At 38.2% G+C, this 23,965-nt stretch overlaps 1 protein-coding gene across 1 annotated transcript in view; it reads left to right on the top strand.

Moving 5' to 3' along the window:
* The window catches only part of AFF2 (AF4/FMR2 family member 2), a 449,088-nt gene extending 425,450 nt beyond the window's left edge, over window positions 1–23,638 (top strand). The window contains exons 16-21 of the mRNA XM_018552592.1: window positions 59–195; window positions 10,423–10,494; window positions 10,832–10,925; window positions 14,739–14,788; window positions 18,814–19,028; window positions 23,329–23,638. Of these exons, the coding sequence (XP_018408094.1) occupies window positions 59–195; window positions 10,423–10,494; window positions 10,832–10,925; window positions 14,739–14,788; window positions 18,814–19,028; window positions 23,329–23,450 (690 nt within the window). The 3' untranslated portion in view covers window positions 23,451–23,638. The remainder of the gene's footprint in view (window positions 1–58; window positions 196–10,422; window positions 10,495–10,831; window positions 10,926–14,738; window positions 14,789–18,813; window positions 19,029–23,328) is intronic.
* The last annotated feature ends 327 nt before the right edge of the window (window positions 23,639–23,965 follow it).

Genomic DNA, 23,965 nt, shown 5'->3' with positions numbered 1-23,965 from the left:
CTGGGCTTTTGTTAATTTATATGCTTTATAGTAACTGTGTCTTTCTACTATGTTTCAGATAGAAAAGTTTGGCAAAGCTGTGAATTATGCTGACGCTGCCCTCTCTTTCATTGAGTGCGGCAATGCTATGGAGCGAGATCCATTAGAAGCGAAATCTCCATACACCATGTACTCCGAGACTGTGGAACTCATCAGGTTAATGTCTATTTTGTGATCATTTCCTTATCTCATTTCGGTCGTAATTAGAACCTGCTAAGTTTTTTAAAGAAAATAATTTCTGCATAATGATTTGTTCAAGGCATCTTCATCTCTGAAGTCAGCGTAATTACTTCTTGCCATTTTATTAATGTGATGGAAAATGTGTAATTGATGGACAGTGCTTTTATAAATTAGCCCCTTTAGAGGTTATAATGTGACTGTTATAATTTGCAATATTCATAAAATCCAAATTGAAATGTAGTGGGTGGCTATAAAGCACAAACATTATAATATTTGGCACAGAGGGCTGCCTTTAAAGGGTGCAATATTAGACTGCAAATTACGTTCAAGCGGTTTTTGATCATTTTTTTTATTTGGGGAAAAATTGTCTTTTCTTCTGTTTCTTTGGCCTATGAGGTCGATGAGAAGAAAAGTGAACTTTAATCAACAAAGTTAAAGTGAATTATAGCCGTTTTTGTCTTACAGATATTAGGCAGCTCATCTCGTTTGAAGTATCAATTGATTCATTTAGTGAATTTTAACCTCCCTCATAATGAAAGTTAAATAATTATGTTATAAATTTTTTTCAGTGGCCATCAACCACAAAAGATGAAGTCTGCATGCTAATGTGCAGGTCTTGTTTAAAGAATTTAAAGTTAATGAGACAATATACCTCATTACAGTTGGGAAATTTACGCATGCACACCCAGCTGTGTATCTCTATCTATCTATCTATCTATCTATCTATCTATCTATCTATCTATCTATCTATCTATCTATCTATCTATCTATTGCTTTATTGCTAGTACATATCTATATCTGTTTGTCTATATCTATCTGTCTATCCATCATTTCTAGAGGTATTATAGTAATATTTATCTGAAAGTAATTTTTGCTCCTTTTTCACAATTATACATGTAGGGTGTTCCATATTTTCTAACGATAATTCATATAGAAACTTGATATTTGCTGTTTGGATGATATTTATTCATGGGGGGGGTTGCCTTATCTGCAATAGTTTGGCCATCTATAGAGATAACTGATTCTGACTGATATGGGCTATCCAAAGAAGTGCATGCTGCCCATCTTGTGAAGAAATAGAACAGAATAGAATAGAACAATAAAAATAAAATGACGCCATTTTATATTCTGTCCAAGTGGTGTCCAAAGTGATAACTCTCTAAGGTTGAAAATGATTGGGGGTCTGTACAAGCATCAGTTATCAGCAGTGGACAGATTTATCAGCACAGAAAAAGTCGATTTAACTGTTGGCGCTAATGATTACCATCACACAATCCTCCACTAGTCTTTCTTGTAAAATATCCACAGCTTTTGGAGAGGCTGCTCGTCAAAGAGACTCTGGAGTTCTCAAGAGATACATAAAAGACAAAAGCAACAAAGCGCCAACTCCTTGTGTGAAATCTTGTTTTATTTGAATAATAAAAATGGATATAAATACTCACAATTATAACATTTCAATCACGCTTGCCTCTTGGCAAGCTGTGATCCTGAGGAAGGGGGTATGCCCCTGAAACGTGTAAATCCAGCCTAAAAGTAGCCGGTGGCACGATGATATGGTGATGTGACCAGAGGCAGCTTTTTATACGCAGTCGGAGCACAACATTCCTTAGACACTGATCTTGTGGTCTCTTATTGACAAGCGTGACTGAAATTTTATAATTGTGAGTATTTATATTCATTTTTATTATTCAGATTAAAAAAATTCACACAAGAAGGTGGTGCTTTGTTGCTTTTGAGATTTATCTGCATGTGTATGGGCACCTTATGAATTAGGTAAAAACATAGTGCAGTGCGTCTAAGAAGGGACATATGTAGTGAGCATCTATGACTGCTTTCATGTACAGCTACAAGCTGCACTGAAACAAGTTGCTTAAATATAATGTGTATTGTAGAGACCATTTACATTATGTTGATTACATTCACATCTATAACTAAAAAAATATAAATTCTCTGTGAGTTTTGTAGAACAAAAAAATGTGTATATGTATGTGTGTGTGTGTGTGTATGTGTGTATATATATATATATACACTCGTCTGCTCGTCTGTGACGAGAGGACGGCGGAGCCCGACGAGCAGATTCCCGGCGGGCCGTTGTAATTACACGGCCGGGAGCTTTACAGTCAAGCGATCGGGCGTCTCTAGAGACGCTCGATCGCTTGTATTAGCTGCTGTCACTGCCGTTGCCGGTCCCGATATCTGCTGTGCCCGATGCGGCCGGGCACGGCTCTGTGACAGGAGATCAAAGGGAGTTCAGTATACGAACTCCCTTTGAACTCTTCTCAGTCCCCGAATGCAGAAAGTGATGTACATTACATCACTTCCTGCATTCAGTGTCACTCTCCAGCTAGAGAAGCTGATGAAGCCGATCTCTGCTTCATCAGCTTCTCTGGGGGTCCCTAGGTGACATTAGGGGTCTAGGAGACCCCTGATGTCTCCATAAAGAGGACCTGTCATGTAAATTGGCTATCCCATACGGGGCTTCTTAGCCCCCCATTTAATAGCAATAAAATTGTGTGTAAAAAAAAAAGAAATAAAGAAGCATAAAAAAATTAAAAAATTAAAAAGTCCCCACCCCCACATACACACGCAGATATGCATCAGGTGCGCCTACGTGCCAAAACGATGATTGCGCCTATTTGCCGCACATGTTACATATCTCCGCAAACGTCGGAGTGAGAGCAATAATTTTAGAGCCATTAATCACTGATAACACTAAACTGATGAGCAGTAAAAGCATTTTAATCGTCGCCTATGGGCGTTTTTAGCGATTTTGCAGGCGCACACAATTTTAAGGCTTGACATGTTTGGTGTCTATTTACCCGACGTGACCCCGACTTTTATGTTTTACTAAAAATATGGGTAAGAATAAATGTTTTCTAACATAACATAGGGAAACTTTTTTTTTTTTTACATTTATGGTACTTTTTTTCATTATATAGTAAAAAAAAATAACCCCCCGTGGGGTCACAAAAGAAAGCTCTATCTGTCCCCAAAATTTTTTAACATAAATTGCAAGTCTATAGTGCGGTCATGCTGACTGGTGACATTTTTGACTGACTGGTGAGACACCAAATTTTTCAAGCCATATATATATATATATATACATATAGTGTGTATGTGTAAATAGAATGAGCTTATGATCTACATAAATGTATATTGTATATTATATGTACTGGTCCTTAAAAGAGTTTTATTATAAAAATGGATCAGGCCAAACATTTTCCAAGCCATGCACAAGCATGAATATTAACAATATGCACTCAGGGAACCTTCTGTAAAGTGGGTTATCATTGACCTCGAAGGCAGCAGTGAGAAAGGTCTCTATAACCACACAGATATATTTTTCCAGTAATAGGACTCAGGAGTCTAATTACAAAGTGTTGTTGAGCTTGTATCATACACCCACCTTGCCACAACTACCTAATAGATGTTATCAATGCAGTAAGGAATGGATTAATATTTCACACATCTGGTGACCTTGCAAAGCCATTTGTATCATTTGGAAGACACTTCATCACCTGGTTAAAAAAAAACTACCTACAGAGATTCAGGTTCTGCTAGTTCTCATGTTATCTCTGTGTTTAGTTATTCAAAGTCAATACTGATCTACTTATGAAATTTGACCAAAAGCAGTAAATAGAACTTTCTGAATGGCTGCAGTCTTCTTTAGTGAGCAACTGGCTGCCAAAACTGGATCATAGCTTGAAACACGTTTGATTAAACGAGAAGTGCAGTGAGGGTAAAATATACTCTCCCCACTGCTTAGAGCTGGTGAAAAACAATGTGGCTGTCACATGCCAGCTGTATACTGAGATTACTCAGCTCACAATCTTATCTCCTTGCAGTGACTGTCAGTTACTGCTTCTCCACAGTATATCAGTATATAGTATCAAGTGTAGTATTTGTTCCTATCAGCTTTCAGGGGAAGAACGGTGCCATTGGATGGCAGTCTAGTATTCCTTTGAGTAATAGGTGGGTGCTGGGGGTTTTCTTTTCCTCCTGGGTTGATTCTGGCCTGGTGCACCAGGCTTGTGCCCAGTTGTTGGCAGGAACCCCTCCGGTGCTAGTGCCTTCTGGCAGAAGTAGGACTGCCCTTGTCTGACCAGGGGCTGAAAGCACAAGGAGCACTTGGTAATGTGCCCTCTGGGGTTGCTCCTGCCATGCATTTGGTACTTTTTATTCATTGCATGTTTCACACAGTATTCATTTTGAATGCATAGATGACAGATGGTGCAGGTCTTTGTTGGGTTGAAGGATCTGTGGCCTTAACTGGTTCTTTTCCTCCCCCAATTGGGGGTCACTCTTCGGGACAGCCCTTACCAAGTACTTGGTGGACTGGCTTTGGCTGGTTCCTAAGGACTGGGGTCTGCCTGTATTGACCACTAGGTTTACTCCTGTGACCCAAAAAAGTAAAGCCAACTTGTATATTCTGCATATGCTGGGGTTATTAGAGATGCATGCTTGCCAATGCACTTGGTTTGTACTTTGGGTTAGTTTCGGTGCCAAATAGTGAAGCTATTAACATATTTTAGAGATAACAGAGGTAGCAATCAATACCAAATCCTGCAATCCCAGAAATGACCCTATTTTTTGAATTATTTTCCACTTGTTTAACCAATAAAAGCATTTTGAACCACTGATTATAAATTCATTATGGCTAGAAGAGGCTTGCATACTTGATTTTTGTTTAAAGGTCTGTGTATATTTATGCTGTTACCATCAGGATGGCCTGGGGGTCTTAGTCTAGCTGCAAACCTGAGTACAATGGTCTGATATCAGAGAAGCCAATGAAAGATCTTCAGTACCAGCATGTTATACCCCCTTCATTTCCAGGCTGTTTTTCAGTTTTCAGTTTAAGAAAGTTTAACTAAGAATTACTTTGTCATGCAACACTGAACCATAATTAATTGTATATTATTTTTTGAGTCATATTGAGCTTTTTTTGGTGGAATTTAATAAATGCTTTTTTTTATTTTTTACCATATGAAGAAAAAAAAACTGTCCCTCTTACTTATCATGCATATGAAATAAAAATGTCATGACAGTTTGGAAACCTTGTTGTAAAGTGATCTGAATTTTTGCTGCAATTTTTTCGGCAGTAAAGAAGCATGCTGGTATTGTGGGGATTTAAACATGGGGCTTAGTAATGGTACACTAGATACAATAAATGTACAGGACATACACAGAGGGAAGCGGAGGTGAAGGGGTTAATGTACAAGTCACATACAGTGGGAGAACGATGATGAAGGAATTATTGTACAGATGTGCAGGATAAGGGAAGTGAAGGGTTTAAAATATAGGTTAGTTCAGAAATAGAATGGAGTTGACATATACAGGAAATGGTTTTGAGTGGGGTTCAAAGGGTACAAATAGTTATTATACTTTATATCTTGCAGCTGCTGCTGCAGCTTTTTTTCACCAGGAACTTATTAATGAATTATTCATCCATTCAATAGTACCTGTACACTTGTCTGCCTCTGTTGCAAGAGGAAGGGGAGGGCTTGGCAATGTAAACAGTGCCATGTGATAGCGGTGATAAAAAATCACTGTGAAAACAAGGCACAGAGCTGGTTCTCTGCCAGAAGCCGCTGCTCTCCACTGTCTTATGAGAGTGGAGGCACTCAGGCAGACATGAGAGGATGTACAGGTGCATTTCCTAGAACAAAGGGGCTGCAGACCAGTTGTATATGTGCAGTGGCTGCTCCACAGGTGGTCAACATAGGCCTAGCATGCATTCTACAGACCTACAATGTTGCAGTTTGACCACTTGGGAAGTGGAGATCAAGGAAATGCTTCTTCCTGCCTGTAGTGGACTGATGACAGACTGAGGCTGACCATACACTGTTAGGAATCATTTGAATGAGTCATTCTGAAAATGTTGGGCTCAAGTACTGATTTTTAATGATGAAAAAATATATATACATATGCTGTATATTGTGACATGTTAGGAATGTGTTCTTATAAACTTGTAAAGTTACTGAAGGTTCCTTATAAAAAAAGGAAGTATGATATAAAAGGCAGATTGGAAAAATAAATACTCTACTTATGGGATCCCCTTGGATCAATTAGCGAGACACATGCTGAAGAAGTAAAAACATCAGGACCGGTGTGTGGTCACTTCCAGCACAGGCAACGCATTATTCTGGGTGTATGATTACACGTATCAGCTAATTTGCACATTTAGTAGCCCCTCCAGTCTGAGAAAAAATTGTTCATGGCTCTCACAGAAACAAATGCCACACAAACAACTGATATCACAAGCTGGATACTACTATTTATTCCCAAAGTCAAAACATGCTGTAAACACACAGAGGCTCCTCTAACATGTTTCACTAAATGGCTTATTCACAGAGGAATTGTTCATGGGTTGTATTTATAGATCTAAACAGCTCTGTTGTTAGAAACTATAGAAAATATTTTGTTGATCGAATGGAGTTGTCCTTGAGTCTGATGTTATCTAGTAAATTCTCAAATGTCTGTATATAGAAGGTTGATAAACATTCACATTCCAACTCAGTGGGACAGAATTGCCAATACCACTGATGGTTTGGAGAGCTCATTTGAATGAGGACATCCTTAAGCCAAACTCTGTAAATGTTCTTGTTCTGTCTTTCTTTTTTAAATGAACCTGTCGGGACATCTTAAAGTCTTCTTATGCAAGACTCAGACCTATTACTTATTCCAACACGAGTGCCTGTGAAATCACATTAGGCCTGTGAACCACTGATCAGATGTGATGAATTGATTTCCCAGGCACTAAGTGCATACCGAGAAGTGTGCTTGGTTAGCCAAATGGATTGAACAGTGCACTAAAACATATGGTTACTCTAATTAATAAGTGACACGAAGCTGACAATAACCAGAAGATGCCTATTGAACAGTAAAAAAAAAATGAGAAGGCAAGCCTATTTAAAGTGAAAGCATAGTTGTGTCATTTGTGATTTGCGTTTATGAATTTATAAAAATCCTTTTCAGATTTTTTTTAAGGTAGTGAAAAGAAGATTTTTTTGTATTGCTTTAATCTTATTTAAAACAATGTTGTGTTTCCCTTTTGCTTATCTGAAAATAGTGTTCTTCTTGTGCAAATCTATGAGAAACATTGTACCATGGGCATGCAAATGGCCATTTTGCAATAAGGATTTAATTACTGCTTTCTATAGTGCTTCCAAAAGTATATGCACAATAATATGGCTAGGCACCAGTCCAAATATAGTCTTACCTTTTATTGGTAAAAAATGACTGCCATTTCCTGTATCTTACAACCAAAGAAATTAAGCCTTAAAATGCCCACTATGAAGCAAAGAAAGATTATTTTAATTTAACTTCTTTACTTCATTTCAAGTAACATAGTAGGTAAGGTTGAATAAAGACACAGGCCATCCAGTTTAACCTATGTATATGTGTGTATGTGTGTATGTGTGTATATGCTTGGCTCTAGAAGTTCCCATATCCCTGTATATTTAAGAAGTCAAGAAACTCATCTAAATGTTTCTTCGATCTGTCAATGCTATCAGCCGATACTACTGACTGTGGAAGAGAATTCCACATTTTTACCATTTGCACAGTAAAAAAAAACCCTGCAAAGTCTGAGCTAAAAACCTCCTCTCTTCTAATCTCTTGCTGTGTCCTCGTGTCATTAGTATAGTTCTTGGTGTAAACATCCTATTCCGAATATTGTTGTCCCCATTTATGATTTTAAAAATTAGGTCCCCCCTCAAGGGCCTCTTTTCTAAGCGAACAAATGTAATTTCTTAAGGCGATCTTCACAGCTCAGGCCTTCCATCCCCTTTATTAATTTTGTAGCCCTTCTCTGAACTCTCTCAAGTTCAGGAACATATTTCCTGAGAGTTGGCGACCAAAACTGAAACGCATATTCAAGGTGAAGCCAAACCAGTGATTTATAAAGTGGTAACATTATGTTTTTATCCCTTGCCAAAATTCTTCTTTTAATGCCAGGTAATATCCTGTTTGCTTTGCTAGCTGTTGCTTGGCACTGCATGCTAATGCCAAATCTGTGCTCTATGAGCCCCCCCCCAGGTCCTTCTCTCTAACTTCCCCAGTGGTGCACACCCCATGGTAGTAGTTTGCACACATGTTCTTTGCTCCCATGTGTATATCCTTACATTTTTCGATATTAAATTGCATCTACCATCTTGCAGCCTACTCCTCAATTTTATCTAGGTCCTTTTGAATCGAGTTTATGTCTTCTTGAGAATTTACTGCCCTACACAGTTTGGTATCATCTGCAAAAACTGGGATTGAACTATTTGTACCATTCTCTTTGTTGTTATGAAGAAAAAAAACATGATCGGTCCCAAGACTGATCCCTGGGGCACCCCACTCACACCTTTTGCCCAGTTTAAAAATTATCTATTCATTACTACCCTCTGGATCCGTTCATGCAGCCAGTTTTTCACCCATGTGTATACAATTTCATCCAAACCCATAGACCTTAGTTTATGAATTAAACATTTTTGGGGGACTGTATCGAATGCTTTAGCAAAGTCAAGATACACCACGTCTACTGGTATTCCTCTATCTAAATTAATACTGACTTCCTCATAGAATGTTAATAGATTTATTCCCGAATTCAAAACAACTTCGGGAATAAATCTCAATATAACTAGATTATTACTTCGTTTTTAGTTAAATGAAATATCCATCTATGTTCCATTATTATTTATACATTATATTGCAAAGTAGCAAAGTAAGATGAATAATACGAACAAGTCATTTTAACAGCAAAGGCCCTCTGGAGATTCCGTGTCCTTCCTGTACTTGCCTTCGGGTAACTGCATGACAGAGTGGCGGGTGATTTTGCCTTTCTAAATTCCAACACCTGCCACAGGCACACTTAAAGGCATGGATAACATAAAAGGGAATTTGTTAGAGACTGACATTTTGTTTGTAACATGGTGCCACACTAGATTCTACAGGGCATTGTGTAAAATAGGTAAACAATATTTTTTCCCATTTTTATAGCATTTGTTTTTGTGGTGTACCTTCTCAGCTAACAAAGCAGTACTAACGAATCAAATTGGAGGATGACATATTTTAAAATGAATCTTTGAGGATTGCAGTATGACATCTAACAATACTGATATTTTTAAAATGTTCATGCTTAAGAGCCATCGTCCTGATCCTGGCCTCACTGCATACTGAGTCACTCACCGAAACAAGCATACAGTCAATAAAATCTTAACCATTTGTCCAGCATGCTTGTTCCAGGTCAGTGAATCACTAGATAGTAATGCCTAAATCAAAAATATACTCCCATGGCCTGTGCTTATTGAAAAAAAGGCAGCAATAGCTAGTTCTACATTTCTATCCAATTCTTTAAATTTTTGTGTGCTTCAGAGAAGTGTTGTTACACAGACAGACATTTACAAACAATAAATAATTATAAATGTTATATTATTGCCACAAGTAAAATGTACCAATCAACTTCTTTTGGCCATTAGTGCAAAATAAAAATAGGATAATAAACTGTTTTCTCTAATAACACCTTGACATACCTTTATGTGTATATGAAGCCATTTTTTTGTATAGTGTAGGGAAGGGCAAGATCATCCTGCCAGCTTATGTTTTCTATCTTTGTTCCATGGGTGAGATTCCCTTCAATTTCTGTGCCAGAGACACAACGAAACAAGGGGATTTCACCTCTTAGATCTGTCACCAGCACAGGTTTTCCCTATTAGATGATTTCTCATCACCCCTGGTTCCTATGACAAGTCAAAAATGTGGGATTTACCATCATTTCTTGACCATAGACGATGATCACTAGGACCAATAGTTATGGTAAATCTCGCTAGTGAAGATAGAGGTTCTAACCTTTCCACACTTCATCCAAAACTAAAAAAATGGCTTTACATTCACTGGTCTTTGTATTTTGTTTTGGTTAGATGTAGTTTTGAAATTTGTAAGTTTATACATTTTAGCATGTTAGCTGACTACCAAGTTTGTTATATGTTATGCCATCCCAGTATAAAAATAATTTTGAATTAATTAATACTTTGCTTGACCCCACCATGAACAGAGCTAGCAAAATAAAAATGCATATCATGGTACTGCAGTGCCTGGGAGAAGTTGTAGTATGCATGTGTTTTATGAGCAAAGCTGCAAAAAAAAATATATTTTGGTCATCTTTGCTTGAATAAAAAAAAATTGTTGACTCTCATTAATACACTATTTTTTTTTTTACAGGTATGCAATGAGACTGAAGAATTTCACAGGCTCTGCTGCCAATGAAGGAGAGAAAAAGCTAGCTGTATTATGGTGAGTCCACAGAGACAATGTCAAAGAAGCTAAAATCCACTTGAAGACTTTAAAACTACAGAAAGGCATAAGCGGCTTACATAAGATCATTATTCTTGTTTTCCATTAAACTATTAAAGGATAACTAATGGCTTCTTTTAGCAGCTGACTAAACATTTATTCTTCCGATTCATATTGTTATCAAGATGGCATTTTAATGTCTTTTCCATTTTGATTTCATTTACTCATGTCTTCCACTTTTTTCTTTTACGAGGGAAAATGTTTAAGAAGCCAATTTTTGCACAGTTTATAGATTTTGTATAACGAAATTAACATAATCCTTTTCTAATTACTACAGCTACAGATGCCTATCTCTGCTCTACTTGAGAATGTTTAAATTAAAGAAGGACCATGCTATGAAATATTCCAGATCGCTTATGGAGTATTTTAAGGTAAACTTTTTATGATATGTTTCTGAGACTTTAATAGCTCATTTAGATCTTTTGGCGTCTTACTAATAATCATAATAGAGCATGTAAAAGTCAACTCCTGCATAGACTTTTTTTTTTCTGATAGAGTGAGGAAAGGTTCGAACTTGTGTCAGGTCTCTATTGCTGTCTATGTTCCTGTGGTCAACATGTCTCTTGTCTATTTAATGGATTTGTCAGACAGAAGAGGAAGTGAGAAGAAATCTCCCCATGTGAAACATGAAAACTTTCTTTTTATTATTAGAGTAGGAAAGTGACCCTTTCCTACTCTAATAATAACTAAAATAAAAAAATGTGTAATGCTGTTTGTGTCTCCACTGGGAAATGTATCACTTGTTTCTTATCCAGATGATAAGAGTCAGAACAGAAGATAAGAAGAAATGTTTGTAACAGGAACACAGGCAACATTTTAAACCTGACACAGGTTCAAACCCTTCCTTGCCAAGTTTTGGCTGGGAACTTGGCTAGGGCTTGCGGCCAAAAAGCCATACCTCTGGCGTGGAAACAAGGCTAAGCAATTTACCTATGCATGAAAAAATAGGAACTGGGGTGCAAAAAAATGGCAGCAGGTGCTCTGGACTGATGAGTCCAAATTTGAAATATTTGGCTGTAGCAGGCGGCAGTTTGTTCACCGGAGGGCTGGAGAGCGGTATAATAATGAGTGTCTGCAGCAACAGTGAAGCATGGTGGAGGTCCCTTACATGTCTGGCCCTGCATTTCTGCCAATGGTGTTGGAGGTTTGGTCAGGATCAATGGTGTCTTCAGTGCTGAAAAATTCAAGCAGATACTTATCCATTATGCCATACCATCAGGCAGGGGCGTAACTAGAAATCATTGGGCCCCATAGCAAACATTTGTAGAGGGCCTCCCCAACCCGCACCCCTGCTGGTGCCTGAACTACAGCATATATTATTATCATACAATATGATTAAATGCAGTTTGCAATAGATCTCTGTCCCTGAATGCAGGATAAGTACAAACAGAGACAGTGATCTATTCAAAACGGCATTTAATCATATCACGCACATTACGTGCGGACTGCCGCTTACAGATATGGCCGCTATCACCTGGTCATTAACTTCAGTGGGTACAGCAGCCACATCTAAGTGGGACACCTGACATTCCTGTCACAACACAATCTGTATGTTTCTGCTGCAGAAATGCCAGAAAGTCATGTGTAACGAGGCCTAATTCTTTAACAGAGCCACCAATAAAGCTGGGAAAATGGGATTTACAATTACACAAGGGGGGTTCAAATTATAACTTAAAATACCACAGGGGTTCATCATTTGTAACCCCACTTTCCCCGGCTTCACTGGTGTGGCAGTGTTATTTTAAGTTATAATTACACTGCCACACTACATAAGGATTACACAGTGCAATATAACGCACTTTCCCTCATTTCTTTGGCTTGGCAGTGTAAATACAACTAAAAAAAACAGTTACACCAGTGAAGCTGGGAAAAGTGGAGTTACAAAGTGGGTGCAGTGTGGGTGGCGGAGTGGGTGAGTACACAGAGTGGGTGGGCAATGTTGGTGGGTGGCAGTGTGGGTGGGTTGCACAGAGTGGTTGTCAGTGTGGGTGGGTGCACAGAGGCTGAGAGTGTGAGAGGGTGACAGTGGGCGGGTACAAAGAGTGGGTGGGCAATGTGGGTGGGTACACAGAGTGGGTGGCAGTGTGGGAGGGTGCACAGAGAGGGTGACAATGGGCGGGTACAAAGAGTGGGTGGGCAATGTGGGTGGGTACACAGAGTGGGTGGCAGTGTGGGAGGGTGCACAGAGAGGGTGACAATGGGCGGGTACAAAGAGTGGGCAGTGTGGATGCACAGCATCTCACCTCTCTTCTTCTGGACAATTCTAAGGGCTTGTTCACACCATATACAGTGCGTTCCAGTGTGGTTAGCTGCTGGAACGCACTGTGTTGATTTTTTCCGATCGCACTGGACCGCAACAAGCCACTAATGTACCACTGCGGGCAGGGGGGTGTGGCGGGGGTGCCATTGACTTCAGTGCACTACCACACCCCTTCCTGCTCCAGCACGCACAGGGGAGTTTTTATGCGATAGTGCGTTCCAGCAGCTAACCGCACTAAAAACGCACTGTATACGGTGTGAACAAGCCGTAACCCTACTTTAGGACCTGACTCTCCCCTGTCCCACCCCCCTCATTAAGTGGCCTTGGAGTGGGAAGGGCGATTTGCATATTAATGAGGCATGAGGGGATTATTATGCAACTCATTATTATGCAAATCCCGTAATTAGCATATGAATTAGCCACGGCCAGTGTTAATGGCTCCTGCAGGTCAATGAATGTGAGAACAAAGGTTTCCGTCCCTGTCCCCCCCGTCCCCGACCCCCCTTACCTGTCAGCAGTCCAGATCACACTTGCACTCCGCTGCTTCTCCTAGAGCCGAGCACAGGCATGAGATAACTCCGCCCTCCCCCGCTCTACACTGTGACTGTGGCAGGGGAGAGGATTGCAGGTTAGTGTCCTTAGGTTCCATGCGACCGTGCAGTGTTTGACTTGCGGCCGCATGGAAATTGAGGAACCCTAAACATCCCTCCTGCTCCTGACCGGGCCCCCCTCTGGTGCGGGCCCCATAGCGCCCGCATGGGCTGCTATGGCAGTAGTTCCGCCCCTGCCATCAGGGAGTCGTGTGATCGGCCCCAATTTTTTTCTGCAGCAGGACGACAACGCCACACATACAGCCAAAGTCATTAAGAACTATCTTTAGCATAAAGAAAAACAATGGAAATTATGGTTTGGCCCCCACAGAGCCTTGATCTCAACATCATGGAGCCTGTCTAGGATTACATGAAAGGCAGAAGGATTTGAAGCAGCCTACATCTACAGAAGATCTGCGGTTAGTTTTCCAAGATGTTTGGAACCTACCTGCTGAGTTTCTTTAAAAACTGTGTGCAAGTGTACCTAGAAGAATTGATGCAGTTTTGAAGGCAAAGGGTGGTCACACCAAATATTGATTTGATTTGCATTACTCTTTTGTTCATTTACTTTCCATTTTGTTCATTGATATAAATTATTAATACTTTTATTTCTGAAAGCATTCTTATGGTACAGCATTTTTTCACACCTGTCTAAAACTTTTACACAGTACTGTATATACTAGTCACCCCAGTCCTTGTCCAAGAAAAGCTTACATATATACTTTCCACAGTCTTAAAAATACATATAACTTAGGGCCCATTAGGTCAGGGGGCAGTTAAACTATGGCTTTTGATTAAAACAAAATATGTGCTGCTGCTAATGAAATACATAGGGTCACATGAATAATGTGATGGTTGGAGGCTTAAAACAGTGCTGGCTAATGAAATATATAGGGTTACATGGGTAATGTGGTGGTTGAAGGTGTAAAGCATCCATTTTCTGGACATTATATAGTGTTTGCTTTGAGGTATGTATGTTGTTTCTTTTTGCTTTGTCTAGCCACTATAAAATATGGTGTTCATCTGTTGGAAACACTGCATTTTACTGGTTGGACCCCAGTGCACCAAGAAACATAGGCAAAGTGGGAAAAGTGTCTCATTAAAAGTCATTTTGTGAGGTAGTGAGCTCTTTACATTGAGCTCAGGGACCTGATCCAAAAAATAAAAAAATTTGATCAAGGTAAAACTGCAGAATACCCTGCATTCTTCTATTCTCATTGTTTGGTGGCTGTATGCAGTTTGTATTCCTGTAATTACACTATTACATAATTGTAAGATCAAGCGACAATGAAAATTAGCATTTATTGCTTAACCTTTAATTTAATTTCATACAGAACTCGTCCAAATCTTCACAAGCACCATCTCCATGGGGAGGCAATGGAAAGTAAGTGGATTTATTTCCTTCTAAGTGGTCGTTCATAAAACTGAATTATTACTGAGTAAAATACAACATTGATGGTGGAGGAATGAAGGTCAGCTCTCAGGTTATAGGCAAATATATCAGAAAGTCAAAGTCAACCACCCAAAATGTCTGAAAAGTTAATGCAGGGTTGCTTTAGAATTCTCGAACAATTTGGTCCTTAAACCAAATGATAGTCATAAAACCACTGTTAATTAGATAGCAAGTACTGTGTCATTTCAGAAAGTCAAAGTAAAGTTAACCTCCGTGTTAGCAGTGATTTTTCAGCGATTGGTTCTGTAATGAAAGACCAATGAATAATTCATTGATATACAGCCAGTACTATGGAATAAAACTAAACTTAAATTGTGGTTAAAATTTGAAGATGTTTAATCAGCCAGTTATCAAATGAATCCATTTTTATTTTAATGATGATAAACCCATGTATGAAAATATTATGCAAAATTAATAGAATGCAATTATTGCAATCAATGCAATGAAGACAAGGAAGCTCAACTAGGACTAGCTAAATTCTCGTCCAGTTATATTGGAAAGTGCCCTAATATCCATTGTTGAATAATTAATTGACGCTAATAAACAAGTATAAAGTTGTTACATTATTTGTTTTCTCTGTTGTATGAGCAGTGATGTTAAAAACATTTTAAAAAGAAGACCAATTAAGTATATTATAAACCTGAAGTGAAAGTGAAAGTGGCAACAAGTATAAAGTATTTGCACCGTGCGGTGCTTAGACATTCCTACAGCTACGTTAATTGTCCAACACTTCTGGGTTGCATTAGAGCTTGCTTCTTCTTTCTGACCCTCTGTATCCCCTTTGACCAATCTCCATGGGTTGTCTCCTTGGTCATCCAGAATGTGTGGGAGGGGGTGGGCAAATTTCCTTACTACAAGGAAGTGAAGGAACTTTACCAGTTAAAAACAACCCGACATTCAGGTGTATATTATAGCAGCTCTTCTTTTTATACCTGCTAGCAGTTTCTCCTTAATGTGACTTGTTTTAATTTAAGAGCATACCAGCTATATAAGACAGTGAGACTGAAAGTATGCAGCTTTACTGTAAGTGACATTGCCATTCTTTAAACCTTTCTTACTGATATTAATGTTCATATTGCATTTGCATATTGATGCAAGCTATTCAAAATGCCTCCTGAATAGAGGGGGTCACTGTAGAACTGTGGGGTTATGCTAAGTACACAGCATGCTAGAAGTTGCCTGCTTCTGGTGTTAGGTGAGATAACCAGTACTTTGCCACTGTGAGATTACAAGGTTTCATCTGCTCTTCAGTTTCTGAGACAGAGATAGCAATATGCCTCTCTCTACCCTACCCTACACTTCATGCCCCATAGAGTGTCTGAATATGACCCTTGACCCCAGAATTCCGTAGCTTTTATGCTACGTGGTATGTAGGTAGCTGAATAATGAATGTGGCAGCATCATTGTACTACTTCTTGAGATATATGGGAATTATTTTTGCTGTCTGTTATTGGATACACTGCATATCATTCATTAACTACATTAACCACACAGCAAGGCCTGATGATATCTTTAAAGCACAAGCCTGTGCAACCTAGCTATAGAAATGGAATGGAAAGTCATACAGACTTGGAACATAAAGCTTGCTGGGTTACAAAGAACAATTCTGATAAAAATGTTTAAGAAAACCATTTTTTTTCTTCATTTTTTAGTCCCACTAGTGTCATTCTATCCATAGTGAGTCCCCACTAAGATGAAAGTGCAAATCAGGTTGGAGTGCCTGGTCTGCATACTGAGTGCAGAATAGGATAGGGAGGTAATTAGATGAGTTTACGCTGAGAGAGAAAGTCCAGATTTACATAAGCAGTTGGGAATGTTCAGCAGTTGTCTAAAGGTATCTGATGAGAATACAAGTGGAGCAAATGTACAGATTTGCAGCATCTGAAAACTGTTTTTGTCCAGTTTATTCCGTGTAACCATATAGTACAGCAAAGGTGAGGGAATTACAAGAGTATATGTGTGTTATTTTACAGGTCTCTTGATAGTTACAGTATTTCCTATGTATGTGTCTTAATGGTGTACTTAGCTGCTTGGCCTAATTTTCCTGTTAGATATGTGATACAGTTTGCCTTATAAAAAAATAAATACTATATATATATATAATGCCACGTAAAAGGTGACAACAAATAACTTCTGTATCCCTTTGTGGATTTTATCTAGTCTTTGCTATTTTCAAAAGTGGCAACTATAACATATTTGATGAGGGCATGCTAACACTTTTTTTTTTACTACATTGCAATAGAGTATGCCATATTAAAGACAATCTGATCTTACTAGAAGATTTTTCATCAGTTTCAAGTTACAAGCAATTGAATACATATGGCAAATATGAGCATAGATTAAAAACTGGCTTGAACCGTTCCGCTGCAGCAGAAAAGTGAGACACAGAGAGCGCCTTGGCTTTCTTCAGGGAGTTGGATTATCAAGTATAATTCAGAAGCAGTTTCTACACTGCTGACATCCCGCTGTCTATGTGTATAAGAGCGAAGGCCTGTTAATATCCAGCGGGTTTCTGGCACCAGGTGATTGCTAATCACCTCGTATGGAATTAAGTGCCTCTCTAATCAGTATTAGTTCTGCACCAAATACATGCCTTTCATTTTATTTTTATTTTTTTTCTAAATGCTATGGAAAGACTCATCTGTAATTACAAACAATTTCCTATACCATTTCCAAAGAAATTGTATAGAAATGTTCATAATTCTTACTTGCTTTTGCTGACAATAAGACGCAACAGGGGCCTTTTATGAGCTGCACGCTGACGATCATGCTGGCTGTGTCTGGAGGAAATTGCCATTGTGGTTTTCCCAAAACGCTAAAATAACAGCCTTTGTATTATCTGTTGAGGTTCTTTTTTTCCTGGCTACCAGTAGCACTGATAAAATTTGGCAGCGGGTAGAAATTCATAATAACTATCAGAAATCCAGAGGTCTTGTGTTGTCTCACTTTAAACATAGAACAAGCAGAATAAGGGAGAAAAATAACCCCTCAGGGAGGGATGATTATGTTTTTTTTTTATTTCACCTTTAACAACTGTGATTAAAAATAAAAAGCAAAAGCTTTCAGTATGTGAATCATCTATAAACAGCCATAGAATATAAAGAGAAATCAACAGCTTTTTTATAGGATTATTGAATAGAGCCACCTTGCTGGAATCCATTGTAAATGTTTGCTGTGGTTCAGATTTTATTTTAAAAAAAACAAGAGAAATTATTTCATGTTCATTTGGTTACCTGCATGGATGCTAGAAAAAGCTATTGCTGTAGAGATGTTGGGGGGCACTTCACCGTCATTATACGTTTTCAGAAGTAAATTGTTCCAAAATGGTTTGTTGGTGGAAGAAGAGAATGCAGTTAAGTTATTATATTAATATTTAGAATATTAAAGTAGAACTGAAACCAAGACTTTTTTTAGTTTTGGATAGTGTAAGGAAGGATTATAACCGCTGTCATGTTTTTGTCATCTGTGTCCCATTGAGGAGATTTCCCTTTTCTTCTTGTCTGATAACCACAACAGGAAGTGAGAGGGAAGCCCTCCAAATTGAGGGAAATCCCTGGTGGTCAGGGAGTTGCCAGAACTAGTGTATCTGCAGGAAGATTTACTGTCTATTCCTGTTCTGGTGACCACCCAAAATGTGGGATTTTCTTTCATGTTTACTTGCAGTAATGGTGTACCAGGACAAATAGAGAAGGTAATCCTTGGTGTGTGTGGCTTTAAGGGTTAGGTGCTAAATTTCATTTAGGAGAGAATTAAATGTTACAGGGAATATTCTACTTTTTAATTGAGGCTGCAGACATTTTGTTCTCAGCACCGGCAATCCTACACCAAGAGACTTCCAGCGCCAGATTCCCAAATTCATTGCTATGTTCTCCTATATCACAAAACGTTGTATTCATTGTTTGTGTTAAATGACTATGTTTTAACAAACCTGAACGCATGAACTTACTTTATTTCAGGAATACAGAGATCCCTTCTCCAATGTCACTGAGCCCATCTCCAGCAGGATCTGCTGTGAACAGCATTGTGGCCCCAGGCTCCTCTTCTACAGGCACAGTGTCTATTCCACAGCGTATTCATCACATGGCTGCCAGTCATGTAAATATCACCAACAATGTATTGCGTAGTTATGAACACTGGGACATGGCTGACAAGCTTGCAAGGGAAAATAAAGGTGCGTCAAACACACTTTTATTTTTGGTGTACTGTGATCAGGTTAACCTATAAAACATGTTCAAATGTGTTTGTAAAAATATGTATATATTTTTTATTTTGTTTTTTCCCTGCAAATTGTAATATCTGAGAAGCCTGCTGTTTGCAGACCGTTTTAGGGTATGAATGAAAAAGAAACCCTATCTATCTATCTATCTATCTATCTATCTATCTATCTATCTATCTATCTATCTATCTATCTATCTATCCAGCTGTCAAAGCATATCTAAACCCAAGAATTTAATAAGAATGTAAACCCAAGAAATAATATATTGCATCTTACCAGTCCTTAGATGTGGTTGCTGCCAAAGTTTTTGTTTTTTAGGCATCTTTTCCTTAATGTTTACCTGTGATCATGCATGCAACACACTTCCTGCCCTAGGGTGACAATGCTTGCTCACTGTACTATATGTATGAAGCATCATCACTCTAGATCAGGAAGTATTTGAGGTCTACAGAACACTTCCCCATTTCCTCTCCTCCATAACATAGGAGAAGGTGTTCAGTAGTCTACATAGAAAACTGATAACTATGCTAGCAATAAGTCAGCAGAGAACAAAAAGTTATCAGCTCAATGGGTTACTGGCAGAATCAACAGGCATTTTGTGCACTTATAGAACAGATATAACAGAACACTTTAAACTATTATTTCACAGACCAAAAGGAAGCAAATAAGAGTAGCTTATTGTTGCAGTTTGCATTGACTTTAATATAAATACATAGGAGACTGATTGCAAATAGATTCTCTAAGGGCCCATTTACACTACTGCACTGCTGTAATGTCCAAGTTACTTCAATATACAGGAATGCAGGTTGAGTGTTTGTGCACTGCAATGTCATTCATTGTAAATGGCACCTCAGTGCACCTAAGTTGCATCATACAGCACTGTGCAGTAACCCACTACCATGCAGTGCTCTAGCAAAAATGCTGCAGATGTGATTTTGGGTCTATTGTGCCAGATTAGGTAGCCCATTTAAATGAATGGGCTGTCTTAATGCAAAAGCATGAATGGATCTCTCTGATGTGAAAGGGCCCTTAATGATTTTATTGCAGTGAGTGTTCAGCAGAGATTCTGATCACACTCACTGACACGTGGTACTTGATGGAAGAACACTTCCTTCAGATCTGTTTATAAAATAAAAAGCACAAGCCTGTAAAAAGAATGTCACATCAATTATTACTTTCAGGCAAACAGTACAATGATAACTATTAACATACGCACTAAGAATAAACTTGGCCTCATGTATGAAAGGGCAAACCGCTACATCACCACTTCGTACATTGGGAGGAAGTGTTTGGGAAGTGTATTGTTGTAGGAATGGCAATTCATACATGGGCCAGACAATAGTTTTCCTTTAACAGAATTATATACACTATTTAGAAAATAACAATAATCCATTCTTGTCAATTGGCAATACTTGATGCTCACCCAGGTGCATTTTTAAATTTGTGGGCAAGAATTGTAAAGGCTCCAAACCAGACAGCATAATGTCTCAACTGGCAGTAATTACAGGAGAGGAATGGATTACAGGTTTATCAATATTTTGCTATGTATTCAACACATCGGTACTCCTCTCATTCAAAGTAATAATTATATTTGTCTTCATTAATAACTATTTAGAAAAAAAAAAGTACAAACTCGCTTAATCTAAAATTACATCTTCTTAATGACATAATTATAGGCATTATGCAGAATTGTTAAAATTCCCATGTAAATCTAGAAGCATTTCAGCAGTAGGGTGTTTTGATGTTAAAATGAAATATTATGAATCTAGCAATTAGCACAGTGTGTTATAGTGCTAAATATCTAGCTTGAAATTAATTAAAATATAACATTACAGTAAAAGAAAAGCACCCGGTAACATTTTTGTTTCACTGTCTGGGTCCTAAATCCAAAGAGTGTGCACTGATGAAGTTGTTACAGAGATATAGATGCCCATTTTTAGTAGATTTATGAACTAAAGTATTGTTAGATTTATTTACACTTGCTAATAAACTTTACATTACATAGGCACAACTTCTGCCAAAACTTATTTTAGTGTTAAATAGAATGGGGAAGAGTAGATGGAAGTTTAAAGCAGAACTAAACATTAAAAAAATGCTAGGAGGTTGAGCTTTTTGGCAGAAGATACTGTTGCCAAAATACTTTCCCCTTTCTCCCAGCAGTTTTTTCTTCTTTGTGTACACTGCCCATGGTACATGTGCACTGCAGTGTACACTCCTACTTCACTCCCAGAATTTGAAAGACGCAGATAATAAAGCTGGGTGAGAGGACAATGTAACTCCAGCGCTTGAGTTACGTCATCTGTGGGTGCCCAACAGGCAAAGAAGTACGACATGCAAAAGAAGCAGCGGATAAGATGGTGGCGGAGGCATTAAAAAGTATGGACCTGTCAAAACTCGAGGAGGACAAATGTTATTTTGCACTAAACAAAACGTTTTTAGAACCATATTGCTGGTCCAAGAAAAGACATTCTGATGCCAAAAGCTATATTATAATAATTTGTTTAAATCAGTAAAAAAGAATATTAGGCATGATGAAAAATGACCTCAGTGTAGATACATCAAATGACTGCAAAAAAAGGCAGAAATAGTTTCTTCAACAGCAAAAACTGTGATAAAATCACTTGAGTAGCCAACCTGTGGCATTCCATCCAGTTCAGTCTGATGTGCTGCTACCCAGAATGATTGTTTAATCTGTCAAGTGGCCATTGCATTACCATATTTAATACTGTTCCTTATAAGAACATTAACTCTTAGGGGTCAATTTACTAAAGGCAGATAAGTTCACTTTGCAAGGGACTTTGCAATTTGCAAGGACATTTTATTTAAGCTTGGTGAATTTAGTGAAAATTCACATTCCAAAGAATACCTGACCTGATACCTGATATGCAAGGCAAATTTTAAATGTTTTTATTTTTGCTTGCACATACCTCATTCACTAAAATAAGGGAAAATGCCCTTGCAAAGTGAACAGTCTATGTGTAAATCAACCAGTTAGACTGAGTTAGACACCTTTATGGATAACAAATTGTTGACTTTAGGTTAACATGCTTTGTCCTCTTGGATTGGTGCTATTATTAATTAGATTGCCATAGGTAAGGAAGAAAAATCCTGTTGGTTAATTTCTGCTTTGATATTTTGGATGGTTACATCAGCTAGTTGGTAACAAGGAATTACTTATGCATACTCTGTATAAAAAAATAATGATATTCCACCAATTCTCTCTTTGTAATCAGTGTATCATGTAATGAAAATAAAATACAGTTGTTATATACTAAAACAACTGAGGGAAACAATAAAGAATAAATGCATTGTTTGTAGAGACCCATCTGTTTTGTTTTTCAGCACATTTATCATAAGTAGACAGGAAACCACTCATCTGTCACAGAATAACCAGCCCCTTTCCTCTAAATTACACATCAAAAACATAGGAAAAGTAGCAATACATATATATTGCATTCACTTAAATTTAGCATTTTCAAACTGATGTAACCGATAAAGCTGGACGAGGGGCACTGATGTCACAGTCCACCCTTCGTCAAATCAAAGAATGTCTAGTATTCATTGATAAAGATACAAGCAGGGTTATTCACAGAAGGGTGAAGAGTTTGGAGAAGGCAGGAGAAGTGAACAATCTAGGCCAAAATAGCTGATTTGGAAAAATTCTCCAATTCAGCTCACTTTGCAGTTCAGCTATTTTGGCCTAGATTGTCCACTTCTTCTGCCTTCTCTAAACTCTTCACCCTTTTGTGAATAACATTGTAGTTGTTCAGTTAATGACGGCTGTGCTGAGCCAGTGACCCGCTGTGATTTCACGACAGAAGGGAAGTTGCTCAGCATAGTGTAGCACCATAATGGGAAGACTGCTGTAAAGCACTGTAGAAGCTCCAGCTACTACGGTGTTTTATAGGATCCTCATGTCCCTGCCTGGTCTAAGATATGTATACTTACCTTGGGCTAAGCTGAACGGAAACTGACTGTAATTTAAACAGCCATCATGGCTGTTTACATACAAGCCATACAGCCCACTTCCTCCCGCTAATCTCCCCACTGATCACTGAATGCAGAAGTGTATTACATCACTTCTGCCTTCAGCTGTCATCAGCTTCTTTGGGGGTCCCTAGGTAACATTAGGGATCTTATATACCCCTGATGTCTCCGTAAAGAGACACCCCGGTCTTTAAGTGACTACATTCCTGCATTATTATATGTATCTGTTTTATTAAAACCATTTTTGGTAACTTTTTTGTCATTACAGAATTCTTTTGTGACCTTGATATGGTAATGGAACCGTTAACACAACACAGTACAATGACCGACTTGGTCCGCTATGTTCGACAAGGACTTCACTGGTTACGCATTGAAGCGCAGTTATTGTAGTGTCTACTATTTTCATCATACATTTACTGGATTCTACCTCTACCGGCAAAAAGAAAGTCGCTGGTGGAAATCCACTCATGTACCGCAACTTCAGCTTTTTATATTATGTCTCTTGGAAGTGGATTTTACCATCTTTGAAAATTCATATCACACCGTAGCATTAATTGATTCAGCCATTCATTTCCAAATCTTCTGCCTTTTCACCTCTTGGATCTCCATACCTATGTGCTTTATAAAGCGGTACATTTAAAAAAATATTGTTTTAGTCTTCACTGCCTTTACTTAAGAATGTGATGCACTTTGTGAAGATTTGGAACAAAATCTTTTTGGTACACAAGTGTTTTGTGAAAACATGTTAATTTAAAAAATTGGATTTTAAGTTTTATATTTGCATAAAGGTTATTTTCCATAGTATTAATTTAAACAAGTACTAATCAAGCCTGGTACATATATAATGTCTACAAGATATATTGAATATTGCAGAAAGACAAGAGATTAGTCAGTATTACATTAAA

The sequence above is a fragment of the Nanorana parkeri genome, unplaced genomic scaffold, assembly GCF_000935625.1.
Source record: "Nanorana parkeri isolate BGI_ZX_2015 unplaced genomic scaffold, ASM93562v1 scaffold93, whole genome shotgun sequence".
Lineage (NCBI taxonomy): Eukaryota > Metazoa > Chordata > Amphibia > Anura > Dicroglossidae > Nanorana > Nanorana parkeri.
This window is presented reverse-complemented; position numbering and strand designations above follow the sequence as displayed.